This window comes from Maylandia zebra, linkage group LG14 (genome assembly GCF_041146795.1).
Source record: "Maylandia zebra isolate NMK-2024a linkage group LG14, Mzebra_GT3a, whole genome shotgun sequence".
Classification (NCBI taxonomy): Eukaryota; Metazoa; Chordata; class Actinopteri; order Cichliformes; family Cichlidae; genus Maylandia; species Maylandia zebra.
The window spans coordinates 9,988,707-10,013,038 of record NC_135180.1 but is presented as its reverse complement, the minus strand read 5'-3'; the positions used below and the strand labels follow the sequence as shown (position 1 = coordinate 10,013,038).

Here is a 24,332-nt window from a genome sequence, read left to right as displayed (position 1 = left end):
CACACACACACACGGTTAAACCTAAAGAGCTAGATTATTCTTCTCCTGCACCTGCTACAGCTATAGAGTACCCAATTACGTTTCCCCCAAATGCAACAGTGCCTTCTCCATCACACAACACTTATTGCTAGAACAATGCCAACAACACACGACTCTCATCGTAAACCGCTCTGCAGCGCCCCCTGGTGAGTGTTGATTGCAACCACAGCATTTTCCAGCTTTTGCCTCCACACAGTCTCCATATTATCTTTATTAGACATCTTCTTTTATACACATATACATATGCATACAAATATACAGTACATTGCATCTTAACATTTCCATGACCAAATACATATTCTATAATTATGCACCATTTTATTCAGGTATCAGTGTTAGCATAGAACATTTAATGCATTCCAGTAATGCAACACAGAGGAGGGACATTATGAGCATGTTTACAGGAGATCATGTCGAAACAAACTGTAGGATGAGCGCTTCATTTGCAGTTCATACTGTTGAGACAACATGTCAGCAGTGTAAATACCGAGCACTTGGTAACAAACACACAGACAGTTTCCTTGTGTGGTTATGAAACTTGTGATCATGTCGATGCGGTCAGCAGAATGGTGTTAAACTCCACCAACAAGATCCTGGATCCTGTTCGTGTCAGTCCAGCCTGAGTTGTTGGTTGAGTGGCAGTTGCTCTGGGTTTCCTTCGGGATGGCTGGACTGTTTTTAAGTAGCATGCATGTACAGTATGTGTGTTACATTCAGGGACGTCAGAGCCAGATCTCCTCGCTGCTTGTGCTGTTCACCTTATAGATGTAGCCCACCATCGGATATCTGGCAAAACCTGGAAACATTAGGGGGGAAAGGAAGAACGCTAATGTTCCTTGATACAAAAAACTTATGTTAAAGTATTTTAAAAAGTGAAGAAAAAACTCAACAGGATCAGGAGTATTTCCCTGACCTCTGGCAGCATAGGCTAAAGATAGATCTTCCTCCTCCTCTTCCTCTTTCTTCTCCTCTCCCACACTGTTCTGCTGGGCGGCCTCTCGGGCTACAAAAAGTGATACAGGAAAGATGGAGGATGCAGTAGTATGTAAGATGTTATCCTTTTTTTTGGTGGGGAAGCTGTGGTGAGATTTTTAAAATCAAGTTAAAGTGTATTCACATTACAGTAACATTACAGTAACATTTGGGATAGGCTCCAGGAAGTGGTTAGAAGGATGGATAGAAACTGATACAACTGTCACACCCAGCTAGATACTTGCTGTAGCTAACAGGCTAAACGGAATCAGAAATACAAGTAAAATGGCTAAAAAGCTAAAACATTCCATTGAAGTGTACAAATTAACACACTATCAACTATTTATTTAACCTATTGAAAGCAGTCTGTAAAAACCCAACATGTAACAATGCATTTCTTGGAGGGGGCTGATGTGCTGCAGTACTTCCTAACCAATCACAGTGTATGCTAAGCTAAATTTATGTTAAGCTAAGCTAGGTTTAGCTACCACACGACATAAATAATAAAAAATAAAATAAATAATCAAAATAACTTGCCAAACCGAAAAATAACTTACAAAGAATTCAATGAAATTTGCATCTCTGTGTGTGTGCGTGTGTGTGCGCACGCTAGATAAAAACAAAACAAAAAAAGTTAAGACAGATAAGTCTAGCTAACGTTTTTCCTGACCTTCTGTTTGCTTTACTGACAGATAAGCAGGTGATTGTTCTGGCGAAGAACCAGACTGACTGGTACATTGGCGGCTGTCTGGAAACCCAGAGAAACAGGTTTCAATAGACACATCTCAGAAGTGAAGTCTGGTTGTAATCCTTTCTCTAACTGTGAGCAAAAAAGCAAACAAGTTCCCAAAAACTGTTTAGCATCTTCTTTTTTTTTTTTTTCTTTTTTTTTTCTTTTTTTTTGGAAGTGACATCAGAAACAGCAGCATGTGACATCACGTGATGGCGGAGCTTCAGTTCATCCTTTGTCATCCTTTTTTTTTTTTTTTTTTTTTTTTTTTTTAGGACAGGGGGAAAGAATGAAAGAAAGAGGGGGAGAGAAAGAAAGAAAACCAAAGGGGAGAAGAGACGGTGAGAAGGGGGGGAAGAGAGAAAAAAAAACAAACAACAAAAAAACTCCTGGGTCACCTGTATGGAGAGAAAGAAAAACAAAAAAAACAGGGGAGACAGCAAACAACAAAGAGCAACATAATAATAGAAAAAAAAAAAAAGCACCATAACAATAAACTAGCTAGTCATAGATATCAATAGTTACTAAATAATAAACGATATTGTGCAGCACGCAAGATAGACAGCGCACAGTGTGCTTTGAGGCAGCAGCCAAGAAAGCTGTAGTCCGCATCTGTGAATACCCGTGTGTACACCTGTGTGCATACCTGTGTGGATCAGCATGCTTGCATTCCAAAGGTTTCTCCATGTAATGATCTGCTAGAGAGTGTGGGGAGCCACAGCCCTGTCCTCTATGGTATCAAGCAGGTATGGAGGAGATCAAAACTCCAGACATCCAGAGGCCCCCAGAACACAAGAGACCAAGGAAGACCCACAGAGGGGCAGCCGCGCCACTGTCCCAGTAAGAGCTAAGGAGAGTCCCAGATGAGGGCTCATTCAGCAGCCGCGGAGCAGAAGCCAGGGGGAGTTGCAGTGACGCGCCCGTGAGCTCTGCCGGCAGCCAGCTGTGCCTGAGTGACCGAGCCCCAGGCCGAGAGGCCGGGGGCACCCCACCTCCGAAGTGGCCCGAGCGAGCGCCCACCCCCAGATACAAAGAACCACCAACGCACCGATACCTGAGGGAGTCCGCCACCGGCAGGGGAAGTGGTGGTGGGTGGAGATAGGCCTCCAAACCTTGGAGGGCCTGAGATGTCCCCAGAGAGGTGGCGTCTGATACCCAACCTGACATATAGACACAGACATACAGGCACACACAGACACAAACATCCATTCCCACCCTCATGCTCTCATATGCACTTCACACTCAACCGACGTGGAGACAGACATAAAGGGACGCTGTATACACGATCACACTCCCCAAGCGTACTCTACGAACTGGGTCTAGGTACCCTTGCCCCTGGAGGGGGGAACTGCACCCAGACCCAGGTGGTGTTACCCTTTTCCCTGCGGTGGGGAGAGGCAGACCGCCCCGACTCCGCAGCAGCAGGGAGGCCCCAGACCGCAGTCGGACGGCCAAACTGTTTAGCATCTAAAGCAACTCTTGTTCCCTCTCACCTTCATGTAATCTCCTTACAGAATTAAATGTATTTAAAAATATGACATCAGGTACTTTCACAGTAAACTTTCTGGGATCATTATCATTCATTATCCAGTTTTGAAATGGTGTAAATCCTGTGCATTACTAAATAATTATTTTCCCTCTTTGTGATCTAATTGATTTTAATAGAAGAACATAACCACAACGGGGCGGCTCATTTCTGAATAAAAAAGCATGGATCTAATCTAAGTAGTGCCCGAATGGATGCCCAGAATTCCAAATGATCAAGAAATGACAGACTGATTGCTCTTAACAAGATCTTGGAGAACACATTTTACACCAAGATTGTCAGATAACGTTGTCCTGCTTCTTCCGTCAAAAGGTTTTTGCACCTGATTATCGGACACTCAAAGATATAAGTGAGTGATTTATTGTTAAAGTGTTGTATTCTTAAACTGTTAGCACGGTCAGATTCTGTGCTGCGGTTAAACTGTGGTAAATGTACCTTTCTTTAAAGTGCTGAGGTCGTTGAGCTGCATGTTTGAAGGCAGGGACATGTTCTCTCTGGGGATGAGGGTCTTATCAGTTTTATCCGGCTTCAGATTGGCTGACTCGCTGTGTGGAAGATATCAAACTTGGATTAGAGATGGTATTGATCTGTAGGATGCACATAAAGTATTCTTAAGAGCAGAGAAATGCTTTCAGCAGTGTTTTCAGTCCGCTAATGCGCTGAGGTGGAAATTATTAAGGGAGATGTGAAATATGGATGCGCTGGAATACAGAGATGGTGTCGGTGTGGTGTCAATCAAACGTTGAAGATTTAGAAAGAATAATGGCAATGACTGCTGAGATTTCCACTTTTTTGTGCTGTAACATCACAAGTCTGCCCTCCTTGCTTACCTCTTCTTGGTCATCACAATCTCCACTGTATCCTCTGTAACATCAAACGGGGATGTGTGTTAGTCTGCTGAAGAATACCTTAAGAATACATGCTGCAATCAAATTTTCCAGCTTGTTTCTTCACTGCATGCATGCACACTTGAGTCTCACCAATAGACTTGCTCTTGTTTTTTTGCATGAGGCAGAGAACTATCAGGCTGAGGATGAGCAGAGCCATAAAGGCCATGGCTCCTCCGGTCACGATTCCCAGCATGGGCACCTCCACACGAGACTGCAGGAACTCTGGAGACAGAAAGTGGAGAGTTTAAAGGAATAATTCCACATGTTGGGTTTTTTTTCACTTTTTCTTTTAGTGATCTCATAATTGCATGGTAAACAGGAAACTAAGGCCAAGAGATGTGCTGTAGAGGTCCTGATGACTGTATTATCATCACATGTAGTTTCTGAAGTCATGGTAGATTTGTCTCACCTGCCAGTGTGAGGTTGCTTTGCGCCGTTCCCACGCTGTTGCTGGCATTCAGCGAGACATTTCCTGATAGACTGCTGAGCGTGACTCTCAGCGTGTGATTGGTCAGCCAGGGGTAGCTTCGTGAGTCCAGAATGAGGAAGTCAGAGGTATTGGCCACCAACTGGCCGGACTGGTCAACAAAGGTGATCGTGGCAGGTGGATTTGACCGCACCAAGGCGAAGAGGACCAGGGAGAGTCCGGGGTCTGATGTTTCACTATAGTGGGCATTCACCCTGAGGATTTCTGGCTGGACTGAGACACAGAGAAAGAGAAATTCAGCATTTCGTCAAATGCATCAGGTGAAGACACATGGGCCCACATACTCACACTGTACATTGAGCGTAACCGTGGCGTTGTAGCTCTCGCCTGTCCTGGGGTTTGATGCGACACACACCAGTTCCCTGTCCCACTTTCTGGCCCTCAAAGAGAAGGTGCTGTTGTGATTGGACCCCGGTCTCATCACCTCAGAATCCTCTTGTGATGTCATGACTAGACGGCCACGGTTTGGCGATGGATCTCTCTGCTGCTCGCCGTTCAAATACCAGGTCAGCATGGGAGGGGCGTGGGGGTCCCAGCCATCTGAATGGCAGTTGAACCGGTGTGTCACATTCTCCTGCAGCGTCACACCTCCCCCGTGCCATCCGTCAATTTTAGGAATGGGCTCAATTGCACCTATAGGTACAAGAGTAGCACTAATATATTATGGTTCATTCATCCATCCAACCATCCATCCTCGTCACATGACTCCATGTGAAAGAACTTTGCAGGCTGGTAGATTCAAACACAAAATCTTCTTGCTGTGAGGCAACAGTGCTAACCACCAATGATTGTGCTGCCAGTCTACTTTATTTATTTATTTATTTTCATCATCGTCATCTTGGTCTTTTGAAACCACGTGATCAAATATGATATCCCAGTTATAGCTTCCATCTTTTATATAAAGTCTGTATATCAATGACACCTGTCAGCTATGACTAAACTGGAGTCAAGATCATAATTAGTACGACAGATATAATCAGGACTGAAGCTGCCATGTTTCTTACCTGTCCAGGACAGGGCCAGTGTGTGAAGGAACACGACGGCCGAGCCCGACGTCCACCTTCCCAGACACACACACTCCATAATGGCCCAACAGAGCACTACACACACTCGCACATCTACCTGCAGAGACAAGAAATCACATATATTTTTTAAATCAAGAACTTGCTGCGCATTGTTATTAATGCGAAACATAATATGGTAGCACAGTGCTGAAAGATCATCCCAAATGAATCGCAACCTCCATCTATGCAGATCAGTTTGGTTCTACAAGAGCAAATGAGGCCAGTTCAAGAAAAGGCAGGGATATGGTTTTTGTGATGCAAATTCAACATTTGAATAAGGCAGATGTTCTCACTCATCAACTCCACTGTCACTGGAATCAAGCTGTTACATTGTTCACAGCTGGATTTCTCACACGTAGAACACAACACAGTTCTCACTTTCGGCTAGAGTGACAGAGTTCAGGAGGCAGGAGATATGATGCCCCCTCTAGTGCACAAATCCACTTTTTTACTTTTTTACACCGGATCAGTCCAACCTCACCTGGACCGTGTACCAGTGAGCATAGGTTTATAGTTTAATATACTGTTGTTCTAAGCCTGACATTTTCATTCTCATGTGAATGAGAATAAATAAATTTATTTTTTTAAAACAGCTTTAAGGAAAAACTCCAGTAAATATGTATGAAAATTGTAGGTAGCCTTTTGTGCCTCTAGAGGGAGCTGTCAGAAGTCTGATTATTGCCTCCAGCAGTGTCTCTCCAGTCTGTGGCCCTGCTCCTTGTCTCTTCTTAAGACTAACAGCTCAAGGATTCAGTAGGACCTACAAGAATACCACCCAGCTCTTGATGGTCAAATTGCATTGTGGGTAAGGTGGGCAACATGTTGTGCAAAGCTTCACTGTAGGTTTAATATATATGTATATATAAAGCAGTTGACGGGAAACTTTGAATGCAATGCAGTCTCTACACAGGCACTGACAGGCCCATCATTCTTTAGTATCTTGTCAAATATAGGGTATGTACCATGTACCCCATCACTACAATGCAAAACACTGACAGGCGGCTGGGATCAGTACACGCAATAGCAGAGAAGGAGGAATATCTAGTGTTTGCTTTCCTGCTGTATAGGTCATGTGATCTGTGGGAGAAACCTGGAGGAGAGCAGGAACTGAGGCACCTAAGAAACACACACACAATCCAACATGTATGAGGACAACCAAGAAAATTCTTAGCTGGGCTCATATATGCGCAAGATAGCATCGTACAGATGTTTGCAGCCAGGTGGAAGAGATGCTTTGCACTGACAAGCGTAGGAATCTGATCGCCAGCAAGATGCTATATATTACAGTGCAGGTCTACACACATGCACACACACATTATGCACTCTCTTAGGCTGCATGCAGTGCAGCTGTGTGCGCTTAAATACACAGCAAAAGTCCTCTATAACACACAGTATTACCTCAGCCCTTTCTGCAGATGCTGCTGCGATTCAGCCTGCTGGAGCTCCATGGCAGCAGAGGAGGAGGAGAGGAAAGGATGGCGATGACAGCGGAGAGATGAGAGGCAGCCCTCCCTGACTCAGTTGCTTTCCCATCTGCGTGCACTCATACACTTACACACATACACGCACACACACACACACACACACACACACACAGGGATCTCTGCAGGATACGGCAACCTCCAGTAGCAGCTTTCACTAGCTGGCAAAGGCTGGCTGACGCAGGCAGTCACAGTGTCGCCACTCGGAGGAGAGGAGAGCAGAAGGGAGGGGAGGGTGGGAGAATAGGAGAAAGAAGAATGATGTAGAGAGAGAAGCGTAGTAAGGAAGAAGAGAGCGGGCACAGAGTCATGAGGGAAGAAAGAGAAAGTGATGGTATGGGGGAGGAGACAAGGATGCAGCGTCGAGTAAAGCCAGAAAACTGTCAGTTCCTAGGGATTAACACATCATTTCCTGTCATCCATCACCCAGTTCCATCATTAGGCATGTTAAAGTGAACCCATGTTCTACAAACACAGACACATGACAAGTCAGCGCTCGGATACCACCGACTGAAAAGCCTCTGCAGTGCAGCTGCACAGATCAGAGCAGCAGCATGCAGAGCACTGCAGCCAGAAGGCAGACAAAAGAAACAAGCTCATACAGTAGGGGGCTATGTTTCCATTGTGTCATCAACCTGTGACTTATAATGAGAACTTATTCATCTTAAGGGTACAGCAGCCTAATTCTCAGTAAAGAAGTCACTGATTTAATTGTGCAGCTGTTATTCATTCAGTGGAAACGCCTCTCTGTGTGCTCTTTTCTCCAGTTCAGTCATCTGTGTGATTGCATAGTAGAGGGTTAGGAAACATTTAGAGGTTAGGAAACATTTAGAGTTTAGGACTATCGTGGCTCAAGAGTTGGGTGTTTGTCTTGTAATCAGAAGGTTCCCGGCTCGGACAGCCTCGGTCATTGTGTCCTTGGCCAAGACGCTTCACCTACCGCCTACTGGTGATGGCCAGAGGGGCCGATGGCGCAATATGGCAGCCTCGCTTCTGTCAGTCTGCCCCAGGGCAGCTGTGGCTACAACTTTAGCTTGCTTCCACCAGTGTGTGAATGTGAATGAATAGTGGTATTGTAAAGGGGTTTGGGGGGTCCTGAAAAGCACTATATAAATGCAATCCATTATTATTATTATTAATATAAACAGAACGTTTCAGTGTGTACAGACAGCTGTGTAAACCGTGTCAACACACTTCTACACTCACCCAGCTGACAAGACTGCTTAGTGAAACGCACCATTCACCTGGACGCCATTAATAAAAGGAATGTGCTCGGTTACTTCACAAGCATAATCAAACAGACAGACCTACAACAAGTCTGATCTGCATTACCTGTCAAAGTGACGATTTTTGCGCTTTGTCTTATGTATTTGCTTCTCTCTTGAAACCTGTCGGTTTCTGTTTATTTCCAGGCTGCAGTGATATGACATCATTAGCAATTTCCAAGACTTCAAATGAGCCGTTGTCAAACTGAAGGCAGGATGTCTTATTGCACATATTTCAGTATTGGAATAACTTGAAGATCTTATAGTGTCATCACTCAAATATCTAATCCTGTTTGCTTTAGTTATTATTCAGGTAATTAGTTCTTGAGCTGACAATTTGATTGGCATTCTCGTTTGGTAAACTGGCATTTGATGTAGTCCGTAAAGACAGCTGTTTAAAAATAAATGCTGAGGACTTACAAGTCAGTTCCATGGACTTCTGCAAGATTCCATCCAACCATTGATTCTCTGACGCTTATCTAGGTTTGGATCATGGGGGTAGAAGTCTGAGCAGAGAAGCCCACACTTTCCTCACCCCAGCCATCTCATCCAGCTGGAATAACAAGCCAAGCCAGTTGAGAGATATAATCTCTCCAGTCCTGGGTCTGGGGCCTCCTCTCAGTAAGATATGCCCAGAATGCCTCACCTAGGAGGCATCCATGAGATATATTAGTGGAGTTCGATGTGGAAGAACATCAACTCTATTCTGAGTCCCTCTTGAATGACTCTAAGCTGAAACCCCGGCCACTCTTCGAAGGAAATTAATTTCTGCTGCTTGTATCTGCAAACTCACCCAGAGCTCATGACCATAGGTGATGACAGGAACGTAGACCGACTGGTATTTTGACAGTTTTGTTTTTATGCTCAGCTCTCGTTTCAATATAACATATCAGTTCAGCATCCACATTATTGCGGACGCCGCCCCTATCAGTCTGTCAAAGCAACTCCCCCCCCCCCCATTATACCCTGAGGGACCTAGTCAAATAACTTGTCCAGGTCCACAGAAACACATGTAGACTTGCTGGACAAACTCCCACACACCCTCAAATATTCTTGAGAGGATAAAGAACTGGTCCGGTGTTCCAAGACCAACCCAGGGGCCCTGCCACTGTGCAGTAACCACATCAGTGATGGGTGAGTCATCCCCTTCCTCCCCAGACTCTGCTTTAATGATAGAAGGCGTGACTATAGGATTGAGGAGGTCCTCAAAGTGTTCTTTCCACCACTTGACTAAATCCTCAGTTGAGGTCAGCAGCATCCCACCACTCTAAATAGTGTGTGTGTGGAATACCAGTTTCAATTGAGGTCAATCAAAAGTCTTGTTCCACGGTCTCACTGAAATCCCTTCAACAACTGACAAAACTGACAGAAATTTGGAACTAGCAGATCTCTTAATAGGGTTGAGTAGCTTTTGCAATTAAGGCCTTGGTAAGGGAGGAGACCAAGAACCCCATCGTCCCTTTGACACAGCTTCAGCCCTCAGCAGCCCAAAGACACAGTGGTGAAGATGGCTGTCTCAGTTACACTTAATCAGCTGCATATGGAGGAGTAGGCCTCTCTTGGATAAAAATAGACAGTCTACTTTGTGCTAGAGCCAAACTGCACTGCTCTGCTAATGCCCTCCCTACAGTGAAGCACAATGGCGGCATCAAGCTGTGAGGAGTAACAGGGATGTCCTTGAGGAACAAGAACTATGTAGTGCATGAAAAATATTAGTAGGAAGAAACTGAGTGTGCAGCCTACACTAGAGTGTCTTCAAACCTTGTCTGGTCATGTCAACGTTTGGCCAAATCACTCTTGACCCTACAGTCACGATGTTGTAATTCGGGCACAAGAAATTTCACTTGATTCACAAGTTTCGTGCGAGCAGGTACAACAAAGACACACTGGTCAACCTTTTTAAATTATTTCTTTATTTATATATATTTATTTATTCATCTCAGTTTGGTTGATATTCTTTTTAATCATTGTTGTTGCACTTTAGTATTTTTGTACTCAACAAAAAAGAAAAATAAAAACAACAAAAAAGTAGACAAAAAAAGAACCAATAGAAAACAAAATGAACCTAAGAAACAGGAGTGGAGCAGAGAGCTGGCTTGCTGGGATGGAGAGAGAAGATGGAAGTCAGGGATGGAAGAGTTGATACACAAATTAAAATAAAACAAAAAAGAGGAAAGATCATTCTGATCAGGCAGATGTGTGCGATTCAGCTCAGTGCTGTGCTTTCCATTCCAGTGTGCTCCCCCTCGACCTTTACATACAGCTCTGGAACTGGACACAACGCAAACAACAAGAGGAACTTCTGGAGTTGCGTCTCTTGTCCAGCCAATGGGACGAGAGATGCATCTTCCATCCCCATTATTTCCCTTTTCCATACTCAATCCTTTCCCCTTCAGTTCTTGATTTTGGCTTGGTGTAAACAATGAGGAAAAAAACAAAAATAACAGGAGGTCAGATCTGAAAGAGGAACGACTGAGATCTGGAGGAAACTCTCGAGTTAGATTGGAAGGTTGTCTTCTGTCCAATTAAAACACGGTTTGGAAGGAACAGCATGCACATCAGCTTCCCTGTTCACATCTGTGTGTACACTTTGTTTTAGAGATACAACTGCTAAGAAGGAACCGCGGGCCTGAATAAAAGCGAATGTCAGTAAACAGGAAGTGACATGCTGCAAATGGAAAGCGCAAGCGCTGCATGACACCACCTACAGTTCTCGGGCGTATATAGCGTACAATATGGAGACCAGCGCAGCAATGTTCTGCGGCGTCTCCCTTGTACAAGCACACAAGTGGAGCTCGATTGTTTTGCGCCGCAGTCCACTTGCTGGCCCAATATTGAGTATTGATTTATGAGAGGATAGATACAGAACAAACCAAATTTGAAAAACAAAGAGGAAGAAAAGGGAGGTGCAGTCCTCTGCTGTGGTCCCCAGTGTGCTGCAGGGCACGCACCTTGGGAGACTAGCGTAAAGGTGGGCGTACCCTTCCCAGCTCAGCTCTGACCACACCTTTCCTTTTTTTTTGGAGAATCCAAATAATTCATTCCTATGGTTACCTCCTTATACATTTTCCCTTTTACAGTTCGGAGGGATGTCCAGGTGTATCCAAACTGTTCATGCAGCCATCACCTCCACCCGGGGTTAGAGTGAAACAAAATCACAAATGAATCCAAAAGAGGGGAACGTGTGGGGGGTGAGCCGCAGCTGCAGTGTCCTCCTTGGTGGTAACATTGTTAGCCTGGGAGGAGGGGGCCAAGTCTGTAAGGCGCCGTCTGATCAGAAGCCGACATAGTAAAAGATGGCGGGGAGGATCACAGCAGACTGGTAGGTAGGGCAGCAAGAGGGAGAAATAGAAGTGGGTTTATCCGTGACCACACTTGTGATGTTTCTTTTTTGGATGATATGTCAGCTATTTTACAAGATATTCCCTCATTTTTTTGTCTTTTTTGTAGTTTGTTTTGTTTTTCCTTTAAGAGCATCAAGTCAAGTAGCACCCGAACCAACCCAGACAAAAGCCCGAAAGCCTGACCCTGTAAAGCCTGCCACAACTAGCCCGTTAACAGAAAACAGGCCCCCCAACATCAACGAGAATGACAGTCACAACAACATCGATTGAAATGATACTTTAAAAAGCAACACAAAATAATTACTCTCCTCTTATTCAAGTGTCTCGATATCATAATAACATTAAAACAAATAAGAACAATCGCTTTTTTTAACGACGCAGGAAGAGCACCGTCTCTCTTCTCTCTGTCCTCTTTTGGCTAGAAATCTCAAGATTCATAAAACAAGAAGAAAACATTTTTTCTCAAGACATCAAAAAAAAAAAAATACAAATACAAATGATAAACAATACCAATATACTTTTTAAAAAAAGAAGAAAAATAAAGCCTCCCCAACATCATCTAAAAACAAAAACAGAACAGAAACTAAAGTTTAGATACAGAAATTTGCAATAGCGTTCTATACATGGCATCACTGTACAAGGAAAGGAGCAAAATGTCTGGTAAAACTACCCACAATGCAATACACTGTCACTGACGTGGGGGGAGGAGGGGGGGGGAACACAAAGTGGGGAAAGTTTAGAGGTTGGAGGGGATTGGGAGGCTGGATTGAAAACCAAGCTGACAGTATGGCAGAGAGCGAGGAACCGCGATGAAGGGTGGAAGCTGACGGAGGAAAGCTGGAACCGAAAGTGCTGAATTACTTAAGTCAAAGAACAAAGTTTGTATTCCTTGTAACACAGAACCGTTTCCTTTAATAATAATAATAATAATAATAATAATAATAATAATAATGATAACAATCATCATAGTAAAACTTCTTTTACAGAAAAACAGTAATAACAATAAGAGTAACAATATCGAACATAATGCCAACGTGGACATTAGCTGTAAAAATGAATTTTAAAATAAAATAAAATTTAAAAAAAGAAACAAAAAGTAAAACAATAGAAGAAATGAAGCCAGAAAAATAACAAAACAATTAGAGCTGGTTTGTCCTGTGCGATGTCACTGAGCTCCATCTTTGGATAGAGCGCTTTTGTTGCCCATTTGGGAGCCTGACCCAAAACGCCCGCCGCCTGGCCGGGTGAGGGGGCGGCCACCGCTGAGGTTTCAGCCCGCTCTGGAATGATCTGCTGCAGGACAGCAGGAGGAGAGGGGAGAGGGGAGGAGCAGACTGAAATTCATAGACACCCTCGGCTCACCCCTCTCATTCATTCACACACACAAACACACACACACGCAGTCGCACCTAATGTGAATACTTTGGGTTTGTGGCAGCAGTGTGGACGTTTCTTTGTGTCGCTGAACTCGACGTTTTTGCAAGTATTACTGTATCGATGCATCGGCCAGTGAGGCACATAATGAAGTATGCCGACAGAGAAAAGGGGAGGTTTGGGTCAGGCGGCTACAAGGTGGGTGTGGGGTGAGCTGGGCGGGCCAGATTTGTAGATAGGGAGGAAGAGGGGAAAGGCGGGTGGGGTCGAGATGAAAAAGGGAAGAGCGGAGCCCCAGTCTACCCACGGCGGGAGCTGCGAAGAGGAGACGACCTGCGGGAATGAATGCTGGATGTCTGTGCAGAAAATGCTGGCACTTTGACCTTTGAACCCCGAGGCTCCACCTGAGACCCTCACCCCTCTAATGTCTACACCCACCCACCACATACACCCACACCCTCTCTCGCGCAAACTGCCCTCCCAGGGGACAGATGGAGACAGACAGATGGACACAGAAGCACCCCTGCTTGGGCAGACGACGATGGTTTGGCGTGATGCTGCACAACTCAAGTCAACACAACTCAGGATGGCTGATATGGACCGATGGACACAGGATACACCGCTTCCTGCAGGAAGACAGAGGGAAACAAGAAACAATGTCCTCAATCATTTTGCTGCTGATATACCAAAATCTACATCAGTTGTTATCAAGTATTTAAGATTAAAGAAATGATGTTTGAGGCTTCACACAGACTTTAAGGTTGACTTCACATTCACTGTGTGTACCTGTGCTAGACCCCAGCCTGCTCCATGCTGTACTGCAGGTCAGGGGGCTTGTAGCTAAGGAGCATGTCACTGGTGCAGGAGGAGGGATAGCAGGCTGCCGCATGGAGCTCCCCTTCAACGTCGCACACTGCATGGGAAACACAAATCTTTAACTGATGAGGAAACAGAGAATACTGTTTTTGGGGTAACTACAGGTCTCATACTGACCCGATTCTTCCCGCTGGTGTAGCTGCTGGCTTCCTGTCAGCGATGTCTGGCTGAGAATGTCCGACATGCGAGCGGAGCTTAGCGCCTTCCCAGCCAGCAAGCTCATCCCAGACATGGGGTCTGCCTGATCCTGGAACAGGAAGCGAACGACAGTTTAGAGGCAGGAAAAATGAATCGTGTTTAATAAACGGCTTCTAGCGGAAACAGTGAGTCAGAATTTGGATGTTGTGAGCATCCTTGCAGTGTGTTGATACCCTCTTAGTTCATTTAGTCATACAAACAAACATACGCTTTCTTCGTTCTGCTAAGTGGGTGTTCTCCAGCACTGCACTGGCAGAGAAAGTGAGCTAAGATCCCATATCCTCCAAAAGGACATCGAGCCAATATTAAAATGACATACAAATGTGATTGTTTCTGCCAGCCCTTTTCCATGACCCACCAAAACAACAGGATGGAATTTAACACTGAATTGTTTTTATTTTACCTAGTTGGAAGCTGATGTAAATGTAAAAAAAAAAGAAGCCCCAACAACAACAAAAACACCCCCAAAAACCTACTAGAACCCACACTTAGTGATCAATGTAGTGTGTAACCATAGCAGCAGTGTTTGACTCACATAAGCATCATCACAAGTCTGGATGGTGTGGTGGCGCTGCAGCTGTCCTCTGGATCTGTAAACCTCCCCCTGGGGGCCTCGCGAGTAGCCCACACCATTATGATCAGGCACTTCCATGGCCTGTCCTTGAGGCCTGCACTCCACATGCTCAGACTCTGAAAAGGACATATTTGTACAGGTTTACCTCGTGGCTTTAACATACAGGAAAAGAACATGAATTTAAAGGCGGGAAAAAAATATTCCAGTTAAGACAGACACTGGATTCCAGATCTTTGGAGAAAGCATTGAAATTGGGGTAAGGTCTCACCTCTGTTACCTGTGCCAGTTCTTATGTAGCCACCATGCCTGTGTGTAGGGGAGGTGTAGGGTGGGGTGCCTCCTCGGGGAGGCCCCAGGAGCTCATGTCCTTCTCCTGTCTTGGCAAGAAGGCCTTCGTGTGGGTGATGGTAGCTAGCCGGTACCTCGTCCTCCTCCATGCTCTCTGAGTGAGGTAAGCTGGGGCACGGTGCCTGCTGCTGTTGCTGGACCTCCGGGGGTCTGATCTGAAGGAGGTGGTGGTAGTGTTGCCCTCCAGAGGCACCCTGAGGTGCCTGTGGTTCCAAGCTTTCTCCTGGGCCTAGCTGGCGGAGAAGCAGCATATCTCCATACTCTTGTGGCGCACCGCTGGATGGTGTCGGGGGTGCCGGACATGGCCGGGGGCTCTGCCTTTTCAGCAGGGCAGCCAGGTCCTGTGGGGGCAGTCTGGGATCGGCGTGTCCTGTTAAAGAGTGGCGGGGAGACAGGAGGCCCTGCAGGGTGGGAGTGACGTGCTGCTGAGGGGGGCGGTAGTCCAAAGGAGTCGGGGAGAGGAGAGCCTGCTGTAGTGTGGAAGGGGCTCCGTAGTTGTTGGTCCCCACCGCCCCGGTCTGGTAACCCTCCAGGCCGGGAACTTTAAGGGAGGCTCCCTGCAGGTAGGGGCTGTAGGACCCCACCACGCCTGAGGCGCCTCGGGAGGCAGCGTCGCCAGAGTAGAGGTGGGGATTGAACTGGGCCTGGTCGTAGCCCGATGTGAAGCGGCCAAGGCTGCGGCTAAACAGGAGGGAACACACACAGTAATTACCTACCTGCTGTCTAACAACAATGTACTCCCAATCCTCTGTATACACAGCAAACACATCACCTAACGTCCACCAATCTGCTAAAGATCCACAGAGACAGCCTAGAACACACATCACACGCTGCTCCAGGTTCAAGTATTCACTGAGAGGTGTAACATATTTCCAAAGGATGCTTTTTAATAAAGATTGCAACTTCAAGATTGTAACATGCTCACTCAGTGAAGGTAGTCCTGGCTACAAGGGGCAGTTATGGGATAATGAAGTCAGGGGTGGTGGTCACAGGTTTGACTGACCTCCTACTCGAGTTGATGCTCTGTTTACATGCAGAAACTCACCCAGATACACTGAGCTGGAGAGTTTGTTGTTGCTGTCCACTCAGCACAGACGATGAGGGATTTACAGTCATTTTAAACACATTTCAAACAAAGTTATAATTCTTACGTCTGCTCTTTTACGAACAATGTCCAGAGCAACGAGTTTTCAAAATACAGTTGTAGAAAAATCATTTAATATGGAAGCAATGAAAACACAACAAAAACAAAAAAATGAGAAGCATACAGTGAGAAAAAAACAAAACAAAAAAACAATGCAATGAATGTGAGAGAGGGAGAGTGGTGAGTTCATGCAATCTAACTAAAAGGCAAAGAGGAGGACACAGAAACAGTCCATTGCTGGCGACCATCAGGGGAGGGGGGGGGGGTTGTGGTGACATGATGCGAGCGTCACCTGTGCGACTCGGCGTTGTCTGCGCTGAGCTGCTTCCCGAGGACTCTGTGTCCGCCTGGCGTGGACAGAAAGTTGCTCTGCCTCTGTGCCCCACCTCCCAGCTCCACCTCCTGCACCTGAATGGTCACCTGCACAACAAAGGATGGTGTTCGTTAGTGACTGCAGCATCGCTTCACGACTAATTAAATACATTCTAGCTCGTGACAGCAAAATTTTAAAAAAAGTCAGATATTATGTTTGATTCGGTTATAGGAGGGATTCCAAACTCTTTACATCGTGGGCCACGTTCAACCCACTTTGACCTTAAGTGGGTCAAACCAGTTGAAGCAGAATTGCAATTTTTAACAGCACGTCTCAGTTTTTCTGTATAATAAACGTGTCAGATTAGTGAAAATGTTCTGGTAGCTCACTGCTCAGACATTCCTGCAGTTATAAAACAGTGTTTCTGTCATTTAACAGTTTAACTGTTACCCAGCTACTTTGGTATAGTATGAATGGCACTGGTGCACTCCTTTACATTTTACAATGCCATCCAGTGGGCCGGACTGAAGTCTTTGTCAGGCCAATTATGGCCCCTGGGCCTCATGTTTGACACCTTTGAATTAGAGGGAATTCCTCAGAAGACAAAAACCCCACATTTGATTGGCTCTTTGCAGTCACCTGCTGTTGTTGAGGTACACCCTGTGCCAATGGGACAGTGGGGCGGGCAGATGCTGCTTGCGGATTGGTTTGCAGAGACACTCGAGGAAGGCCCGTGGGAGGCGGGCTGCCACTCTGGCCCTGGTACATGGCTGGAGCGCCATGTTGGTACTGCACTGATGATTGACCTGAAAGAGAACGAGAGAGAGAGAAGGGGAAAATGATGAGAGCAAAATCATCAAAATTTTTTATAAATTTAAGCTGAGCAAAAATTTCCAAAAATAAAAAATACAACTAAATAGAATAAATAAATTCTCTTAAGACTTTTCAGCTGGAAACTGCAAATGACACAACGAGAAAATAAAAACAGCTGTTAACCTATCACGCTAATCACATGTTATTTTGTTCTTGACGACTGAGGTGTTTACTCACCTGCTGTCCCTGAGGAAACATTTTCATTGAGTCAGCATAAGCTATATGCTTTCTACTGCATTATTCAGAACACACAAACGAACATGGCAGTGCTATTGTACAGAGAACAAAAGCCAGAAATGAATAAAGAGCTTTGTTTTTAAATTAAATATCTGCTCTTTAGCTGCACAGCAAAACCCAAACCGTATTTTAATTAACTTATAAATTATGAATTGTGACTATAACATTAACATTTGACCTCTGTAGCATCTAAAGTCTTCTTGTGTCCACTGAAGGCAGGCATAGATTTAATGTAATTAGGAAACTTTCTCTTACTGTTACATTAATACTGACGAACGAGTGTTTACAATCGGACACCATATTAAAATTGTACACTATTCGTTCAGGTCGTGTCACGAGTTAAATGCATGGAACTGAGAATTGGAAATCAGTTTGTATTGTGCAGATATTCATACTTTGATTGCAATTACAAGTTTAAATTAACACACTATAACTCCAGGTGGGCAACTCCAGGCTTCGAGGGCTGGTGTCCTGCAGGTTTTATATATCACCCTGGGTCAACACACCTGAGTCACATGATTAGTTCGTTACCAACACTCTGGAGAACTTCTCCTCCTCTTGAGGAGGTCATTTAGCCATTTGAATCAGCTGTGTTGGATCAAGGGCACATCTAAAACCTGAAGGACACCAGCCCTCGAGGGCTGGAGTTGCCCACCCCTGCAGTATAATATGTTAAGATCAACATCACACTCATGCACAGAGACTACATGAACAATATTTCACTGTGTCTAGCCACGTAGCTTTGAGTGCAAAGTGACTTAAAGATTCCGAATGAGATTGTTTGTTTTATCTGGATAAAACAAATGATGTCAATGTATGTGGAAGATCTGGATCTTTTAGTGAGTCAGAATAATTACTTGTTGAAGTCTACGCACACTGGGATGCAAACTACCATGTGTTGAATCAGAAATGCAATATGCTGATCATTAGGTTTTTCTTTCTATGTTAAAATAGATGTTCTAATAAATATATAGCGAGCTGTGAATAAGCCAGTTAGTTTTATATTTACAGTTTAATCACTGCATTTCTGTACAGTCACATTACCTACTAAAGCATTTAAGCACTCCGGCGGTAGTATTACTAACCGTGCCCTTGCATTATTCCTGCAGAGCCAGGCGGAGAACTCTGATTGGGCTGTCTGAAGAGGTGGTTGCTGGGCTGTGTTGGCGGAGGGCTAGAGGGCTGGATACGCAACCTGAGGGAGGACAGGACAGAGTAGGAGAGGAGAAGAGAGAGATACGACAGTGATGTAACACTTCAGTCGATAGCGCTGCACCACGGTATCAGGTTCATTGTTCACCGTTCAATAGCTGATGAGTAATGTGTGTGTGTGTGTGTGTGTGTGTGTGTGTGTGTGTGTGTGTGTGTGTGTGTGTGTGTGTGTGTGTGTGTGTGTGTACCTCTGAAGCTGGTGGGTTAGGTGACTGGGCTGGCTTTCTCCATGGCCTAAAGACAGACCCTGCAAGTAAAGACAAATAACCAGATTATGGCTCACAGGGCAGACTACATAACATGACAAAGCATAACACGCATGTACACTTCTCATGCCTCCAAAAAAAACACATTAAGTAAAATGAAGCTACAATGCACTGCAGCCAAGTCTAAGGTGATCCAGATCAATAAAGTTTCATCTCACATGTGTTTCTCCTTCAACAAGATAAGCAACTTTTGTTTCCAGGAGCATCAGTAATTGAGTGCAGTACGCCCAGGTCTCATTGCAGCAATAATCAAAAGATAATTCTCCCTTTTCTGAGTAAATTAGTAGAATACAATAATAATACAGTGGCGGATGCTCATATTAAACATGAGCACAACAGGTCCACTTAAGAGTTTCATAACGTGGCCCAAGTTGATGTGAAGACACAGTGCTTCATATCATTAGCTTCACATACCTGGATTTGCTGGTGGAGGATTTGTTGCTCTTGCTGGTACAGGATATGCTGCTGCTGGGTGTGCTCCAGGAGTTTCTCATCCTGCTGGATAGCATACATTTTCTGGAGCTGCTCACACTCCTATTGGAAACACAGACGCGCACCCAGGGTGTTTAATACACATGCTAACAAGGCACAAAATTACAAGTATCCACACTCTACACGCTCTCAGGTTTGAACAATTACCAGTCTTGCCAGTAATTAGAACAAAAATCCAAAAATCCAAACCATTCAACAGTTTCACCTCAGATTTGTTTGCCACAGGTGTGCTCATATAATTAAGATCACCCTGTGTTTAATGATACCAATCACATTTAGCTAATAAGATTAATTGTGTTGCAAAAATACCACATTTTCCACGTGTTTCTTAAGTACAACCTCCTGATAACACCAGCTTTTTCAGTTTCAGCTTTTATGACCAACGAAGAGAGACGTAATTTACTGTAATCTAGTTTTACGGGTGCTTTCCCAGGCATAGGTCATGTATGTGCCTCTATTCTAAGCAATATTAATCCTGAATGCTCAACATGAAGCGCCCACCGATTCTGATCATTATCTCTTTCCCCACCTACGCCTCCTAGTGGGTGAGGTAATCTCATTGTGGGATTGCTGAAAATGATGCGACATCTCAAGAAAAGTTGTGGGTTTTGTCAGGTCAGAGATTCAGTTTGGTCTCATTTTAAGAAAAGCTGATGCAGTGGATCCAACATTGTTTTTCTTTTAAGAAAAACCTTTAGTTGGCCAACAGGAATCCCCGCACACTTAGTGGTGTGAAGACCAAACAATAAAATGAAGCTGTTGCACATTATCACAGCAGCCTGTGCAAACATGTCAAACAGATTTGGCCATGTGATGCACATAAAAGCAAAAAGGCAGATGTTACAAGAAATTCAAGTTAAAAAAAAATATGTGTGTGTGTTTTTTAATTGAGTCTTGCTTGATTGTGATAGTCTATTGTTGTGCTACTCTGTGTGTGTGTGTGTGTGTGGGGGGGGGGGCATCCAAAAACATGAAGCAAGAACAGACAGGTGATGTGAAGCAAATGTCAGACTTCAGGTTTGATGATTACTGAAATTAAGTTAGCATAAGTGCAGTAACAGTCCTCCCAACAAGGAGTCACAACAGTGTTCAGATCCCATGGATGACTTGCCAAGACTATCTGACTGAATGCATCGCATCAGAGTCCTCCACTGCTAACAAAGCACATATTTACAGTGTCAGGGATCTGTTTGTACTCGCCAGCGATTCAAACTTGCATCAGAGCGACTGCAAACTATTTCCTGTTCTGCACTGTTGCTCTGGGAACCATGTTTTGCATACAATATAGAGATATAGATATATATAATATCAACCCTAAGGGGAAAACAGTGATTTGTTTAGCCAAGCAAGAACAGTGATACGGTTTCACTGAAAATCCTTAATCTTTGAATGTGATTGTTTTCTAACTGGTTAAAAAGTAAAAGTAAGCCATATATTTTTAACTCCCGCACAAATATAAGGATGTAAACAAGTTAATGGCTCTAAAAGTGTACAAGTAAGGTGATGTACCTGCTTGAGTTGCTTAATGAGGCTGCTGTTCTCTAGGTGAGCCTTGAAGGCCTGAATGGTGGCAGCCCCGTCAGAGAACCGTCTGACAGGAGAGAAGCGCTCCATGGGCAGATGAAGGGTGTTACAGTCCTTATAGCTGGATCTGAAAAGGGGGCCATGGGGAGCAGACACAGACAAGTGTGTACACAAATACACACGTGCACGCACACACATATACACGAGACGTAACACGACAGATACCATAGGTACACCATTAGACACACGCATTCAGCCATACAGACAGAGATAAGACACAGAAACAGACATGTGAGCACTTTAAACCTGCACAACATGGTCATATTCAGGTGTTGTCATGGAGGCGTAGTCCAGTGTGTAAAAAGCGTAAGGAGCCCGAACTTATGTGTCAAAGGAAACCTCGAAATTTCACCTTTCCTGTAAATCATGCCATGTAAGCCTGGTTACATTAAATGATCTTCATGCCAGGTTATCTAAGGTCAACACTGATGATATATATACACCAATCAGCCACAGTATCAAAACCTCTGACAGGTGAAGGGAATTAAACATCTTACTAGGATGATTTGTTTTTATTTCTGCAGTGGGTTTTAATCTCATACACCCAAACCACCTAAACAGACCACACACATACCCAGTGTTACAATGGTACTCCCTAAGAAGGACAACACACTCAAGGAAGCTCAAGGAGCACAAAGAATAATCCAAGATGCTGACCTGTTGTTTTCCCTGCAGAAGGAAGCCCTACCCTATTGGGAGGTGGGGGTTTAATGTTGTGGCTGATTGGTGCATGACAGTAAGTCCCCTGAACACTGATATAGTTATTTTTCTGTACAGAGCTTAGACAATACAGAAGTACACTCAGTTTTGCTGAGCTGAGGGGGAGGATAATGACACCTATAAGGGACAACAGTTAAAACTGCCAGCATGACAACAGTAAAATATGGCTGCTATTGCAGAGAAAATGTACAAATGTAGTGATTTAGCTCTGAGATGTTGTTCATACCTCCAAAAAAACCCTCCAAAAACCTCCAAAAAAAAAAAAAAAAAAAAAACATCTGGTAAAATCTCTGTCTTCCGCCAGGTTTGTGAAAATGAAAGAGTTCTACTAAATCCTGGTTTACTGGTGATGTGAAGATACAGCATTTGCGCCCTGTGTCAGAAACTCCATCTCTACCATCACTCTCCATTGGTGGGTATGGATCACATCCTTTGTGTTGTTTGTGATGTGTTTGCAAGTGATGAGAATGTGTGTGTGACAGTGTGTGAGAAAGAATTGGGCTTAACTTTCCATTCATTTAATGGGTCTCAGTGTTTGTGTGTGTCTGTGCATAGAGAGCTCGGAGTGGGTGTGTCCCCTCACCGGGTGTGTGTGTCGGGGACCCAGCCCACCCGCTGACGGGGGCCTTGGGGCCGCTGTGACTCTGCCGAGGGCTCGCCATGCGATGTGCTCATGAGCGTGTGCGTCGTGTGCCGCTTGGAGCGGTTCGCCAGGTACCTGGGCCGCAGGGAGGGGGGGAGGACGGGGGTGAGGGTGGGAGACAGGAAGCAGCGCTGGTCAGCTCTCTGTCCTCATTGGCTAATGGAGATGGGGAGGGAAGGCCCACCCCTTTCCACTTCTGCCAATAGGTGCCATGATTAATATCATCTTAGCCAATCAAAAAACAGTAAACAAAAAAATTACACCGGTCGATGGATGTTATAGCTTATGGGTGTCCCGCAACGCCCCAGCCTTCCAATTTTAGGATTGGACTGGTTGCCATTTAGTATTCATTGGTTTTGCAAGCTTCAGAGTTAGCAAAGCTGTGTGAGAAAGAGTGAAAAGGTCCAGAGGATAATTTGGCACTTACTGAAATGAGAGAGAGAAAGAAAAGCTCTTGGCCAAAGAGTATGAGTGATAGGAGGCACTGTGTCTGGTGGCAGATTCAGTTTAGGACTGTGGCAGAAGGCACTTGCGCAATGGAGAGAGAAAAGATGGGATAAGCACCGCAGCAGAGTGGCCACCTCCCGTTGGGGGGGGAAAAAAGCAGAGCAGCCAGAGGCACTCACTCCCAGCAACCCAGGACACCAGCGAGGTCTACAGAAGGTGCTGTCTGAAGAGGATCGGCTGGGAAGAGCTCACCTAGACTCAACAGCTCCATAAAAGAACCCAGCGCCCATCATTACCCCAGACTAATGTCAATGTTTTTCCACATTATTTTTAAAAACTAAGTCAAACATAAAATTGTCATTACATGACTATATTCATGTGGGTTTTTTACACTTTGTTTTATTCAGTTACCTGGTTATAAAACCTCCTCTATAAACTTTAGACTTCAATATCTTGGCCGACCCAGATCTCAGTACTTGTACTTGTCGTCACAGGTTATGAGACTTCCACAGATTCTCATTTAGACAGCACCTCTGTACGGTATTCCCCTTCACCAAAAACCGTCACCGTGGGTTACCTCTGTACTGCCTCTTGATCTGGCTCTCCGTCTGAACCCTCCTCATCCACCGGAGCTACTGCAGGGATAGGATGCTAAGAGAAGCAAAGAGTTTACTGGTCAACGCCTGTTCAGCACATAGGAGGACGACATACAAGGTGGACTACATTCAGAAATCCAGATCCTCACCGGGCTTGTGACAAGTGGCGAGGGCCCTCGGGGCCTTTTCAAGAGCTGAGCGTGTAGCTGAATGTTGGCCCCGCCGTCGGAAGCTCTTCGACCCAGAGGCCCCATGCCGTTGAGCAGTTGGAGGGTAGGCGGCTGCAACAATGATTGCTCCTGGAGGATCAGCAGGCACAGGAAGTCAGATTAAGTAGGAAAATAAATAAAGTAAGCTGATGGCTACCAAGTGAAATCCGGTCTAACCCAGCTTACTGTACCTTGTATTCCAGCTGCTGTGTGGGCTGCAGGCTCTGTGTGGGCATAAGAGTGTGCATTTGACCCATAGTGGGGGCAAGAGGGATGAAAGGGGGCTGGGGCAGCGCACCACGAGGGAAACCAGGTGGCAGCTTCTGGAGATCTTCCTGCATCTCTGTCCTGTTAGGGAAACGGAGAAAATGACATAAAATGAGTCGATGATTGTTTAAGATTAGTGAG

At 44.9% G+C, this 24,332-nt stretch overlaps 2 protein-coding genes across 5 annotated transcripts in view; both read right to left on the bottom strand.

The window, feature by feature from the left end:
• Window positions 1-210: 210 nt before the first annotated feature.
• tmem25 (transmembrane protein 25) lies at window positions 211-7,672 on the bottom strand. The gene is made up of 9 exons (XM_004567033.4): window positions 7,127-7,672; window positions 5,669-5,786; window positions 4,953-5,297; window positions 4,587-4,877; window positions 4,268-4,399; window positions 4,118-4,151; window positions 3,723-3,832; window positions 953-1,042; window positions 211-835 (listed from the first exon to the last, which is right to left on the bottom strand). The coding sequence occupies exons 2-9, from the start codon at window positions 5,745-5,747 to the stop codon at window positions 762-764; spliced, it is 1,155 nt and encodes a 384-aa protein (XP_004567090.1). The 5' UTR covers window positions 5,748-5,786; window positions 7,127-7,672; the 3' UTR covers window positions 211-761.
• Window positions 7,673-10,366: 2,694 nt separating this feature from the next.
• The window catches only part of sik3 (SIK family kinase 3), a 40,341-nt gene continuing 26,375 nt past the window's right edge, over window positions 10,367-24,332 (bottom strand). For 2 of the 4 annotated variants that reach the window (XM_004567031.3, XM_023153202.3), the window contains exons 12-26: window positions 24,116-24,272; window positions 23,865-24,014; window positions 23,697-23,770; window positions 22,613-22,747; window positions 21,235-21,376; window positions 19,648-19,767; window positions 19,156-19,214; window positions 18,841-18,950; window positions 17,285-17,451; window positions 16,625-16,752; window positions 15,109-15,869; window positions 14,802-14,956; window positions 14,186-14,315; window positions 13,979-14,105; window positions 10,367-13,818 (exon numbers count right to left, since the gene is read on the bottom strand). In XM_004567031.3, coding sequence (XP_004567088.3) covers window positions 13,984-14,105; window positions 14,186-14,315; window positions 14,802-14,956; window positions 15,109-15,869; window positions 16,625-16,752; window positions 17,285-17,451; window positions 18,841-18,950; window positions 19,156-19,214; window positions 19,648-19,767; window positions 21,235-21,376; window positions 22,613-22,747; window positions 23,697-23,770; window positions 23,865-24,014; window positions 24,116-24,272 — 2,410 coding nt within the window. In that variant the 3' untranslated portion in view covers window positions 10,367-13,818; window positions 13,979-13,983. The remainder of the gene's footprint in view (window positions 13,819-13,978; window positions 14,106-14,185; window positions 14,316-14,801; window positions 14,957-15,108; window positions 15,870-16,624; window positions 16,753-17,284; window positions 17,452-18,840; window positions 18,951-19,155; window positions 19,215-19,647; window positions 19,768-21,234; window positions 21,377-22,612; window positions 22,748-23,696; window positions 23,771-23,864; window positions 24,015-24,115; window positions 24,273-24,332) is intronic. The other 2 variants (XM_076892192.1, XM_012923504.3) reach the window with 2 other exon arrangements.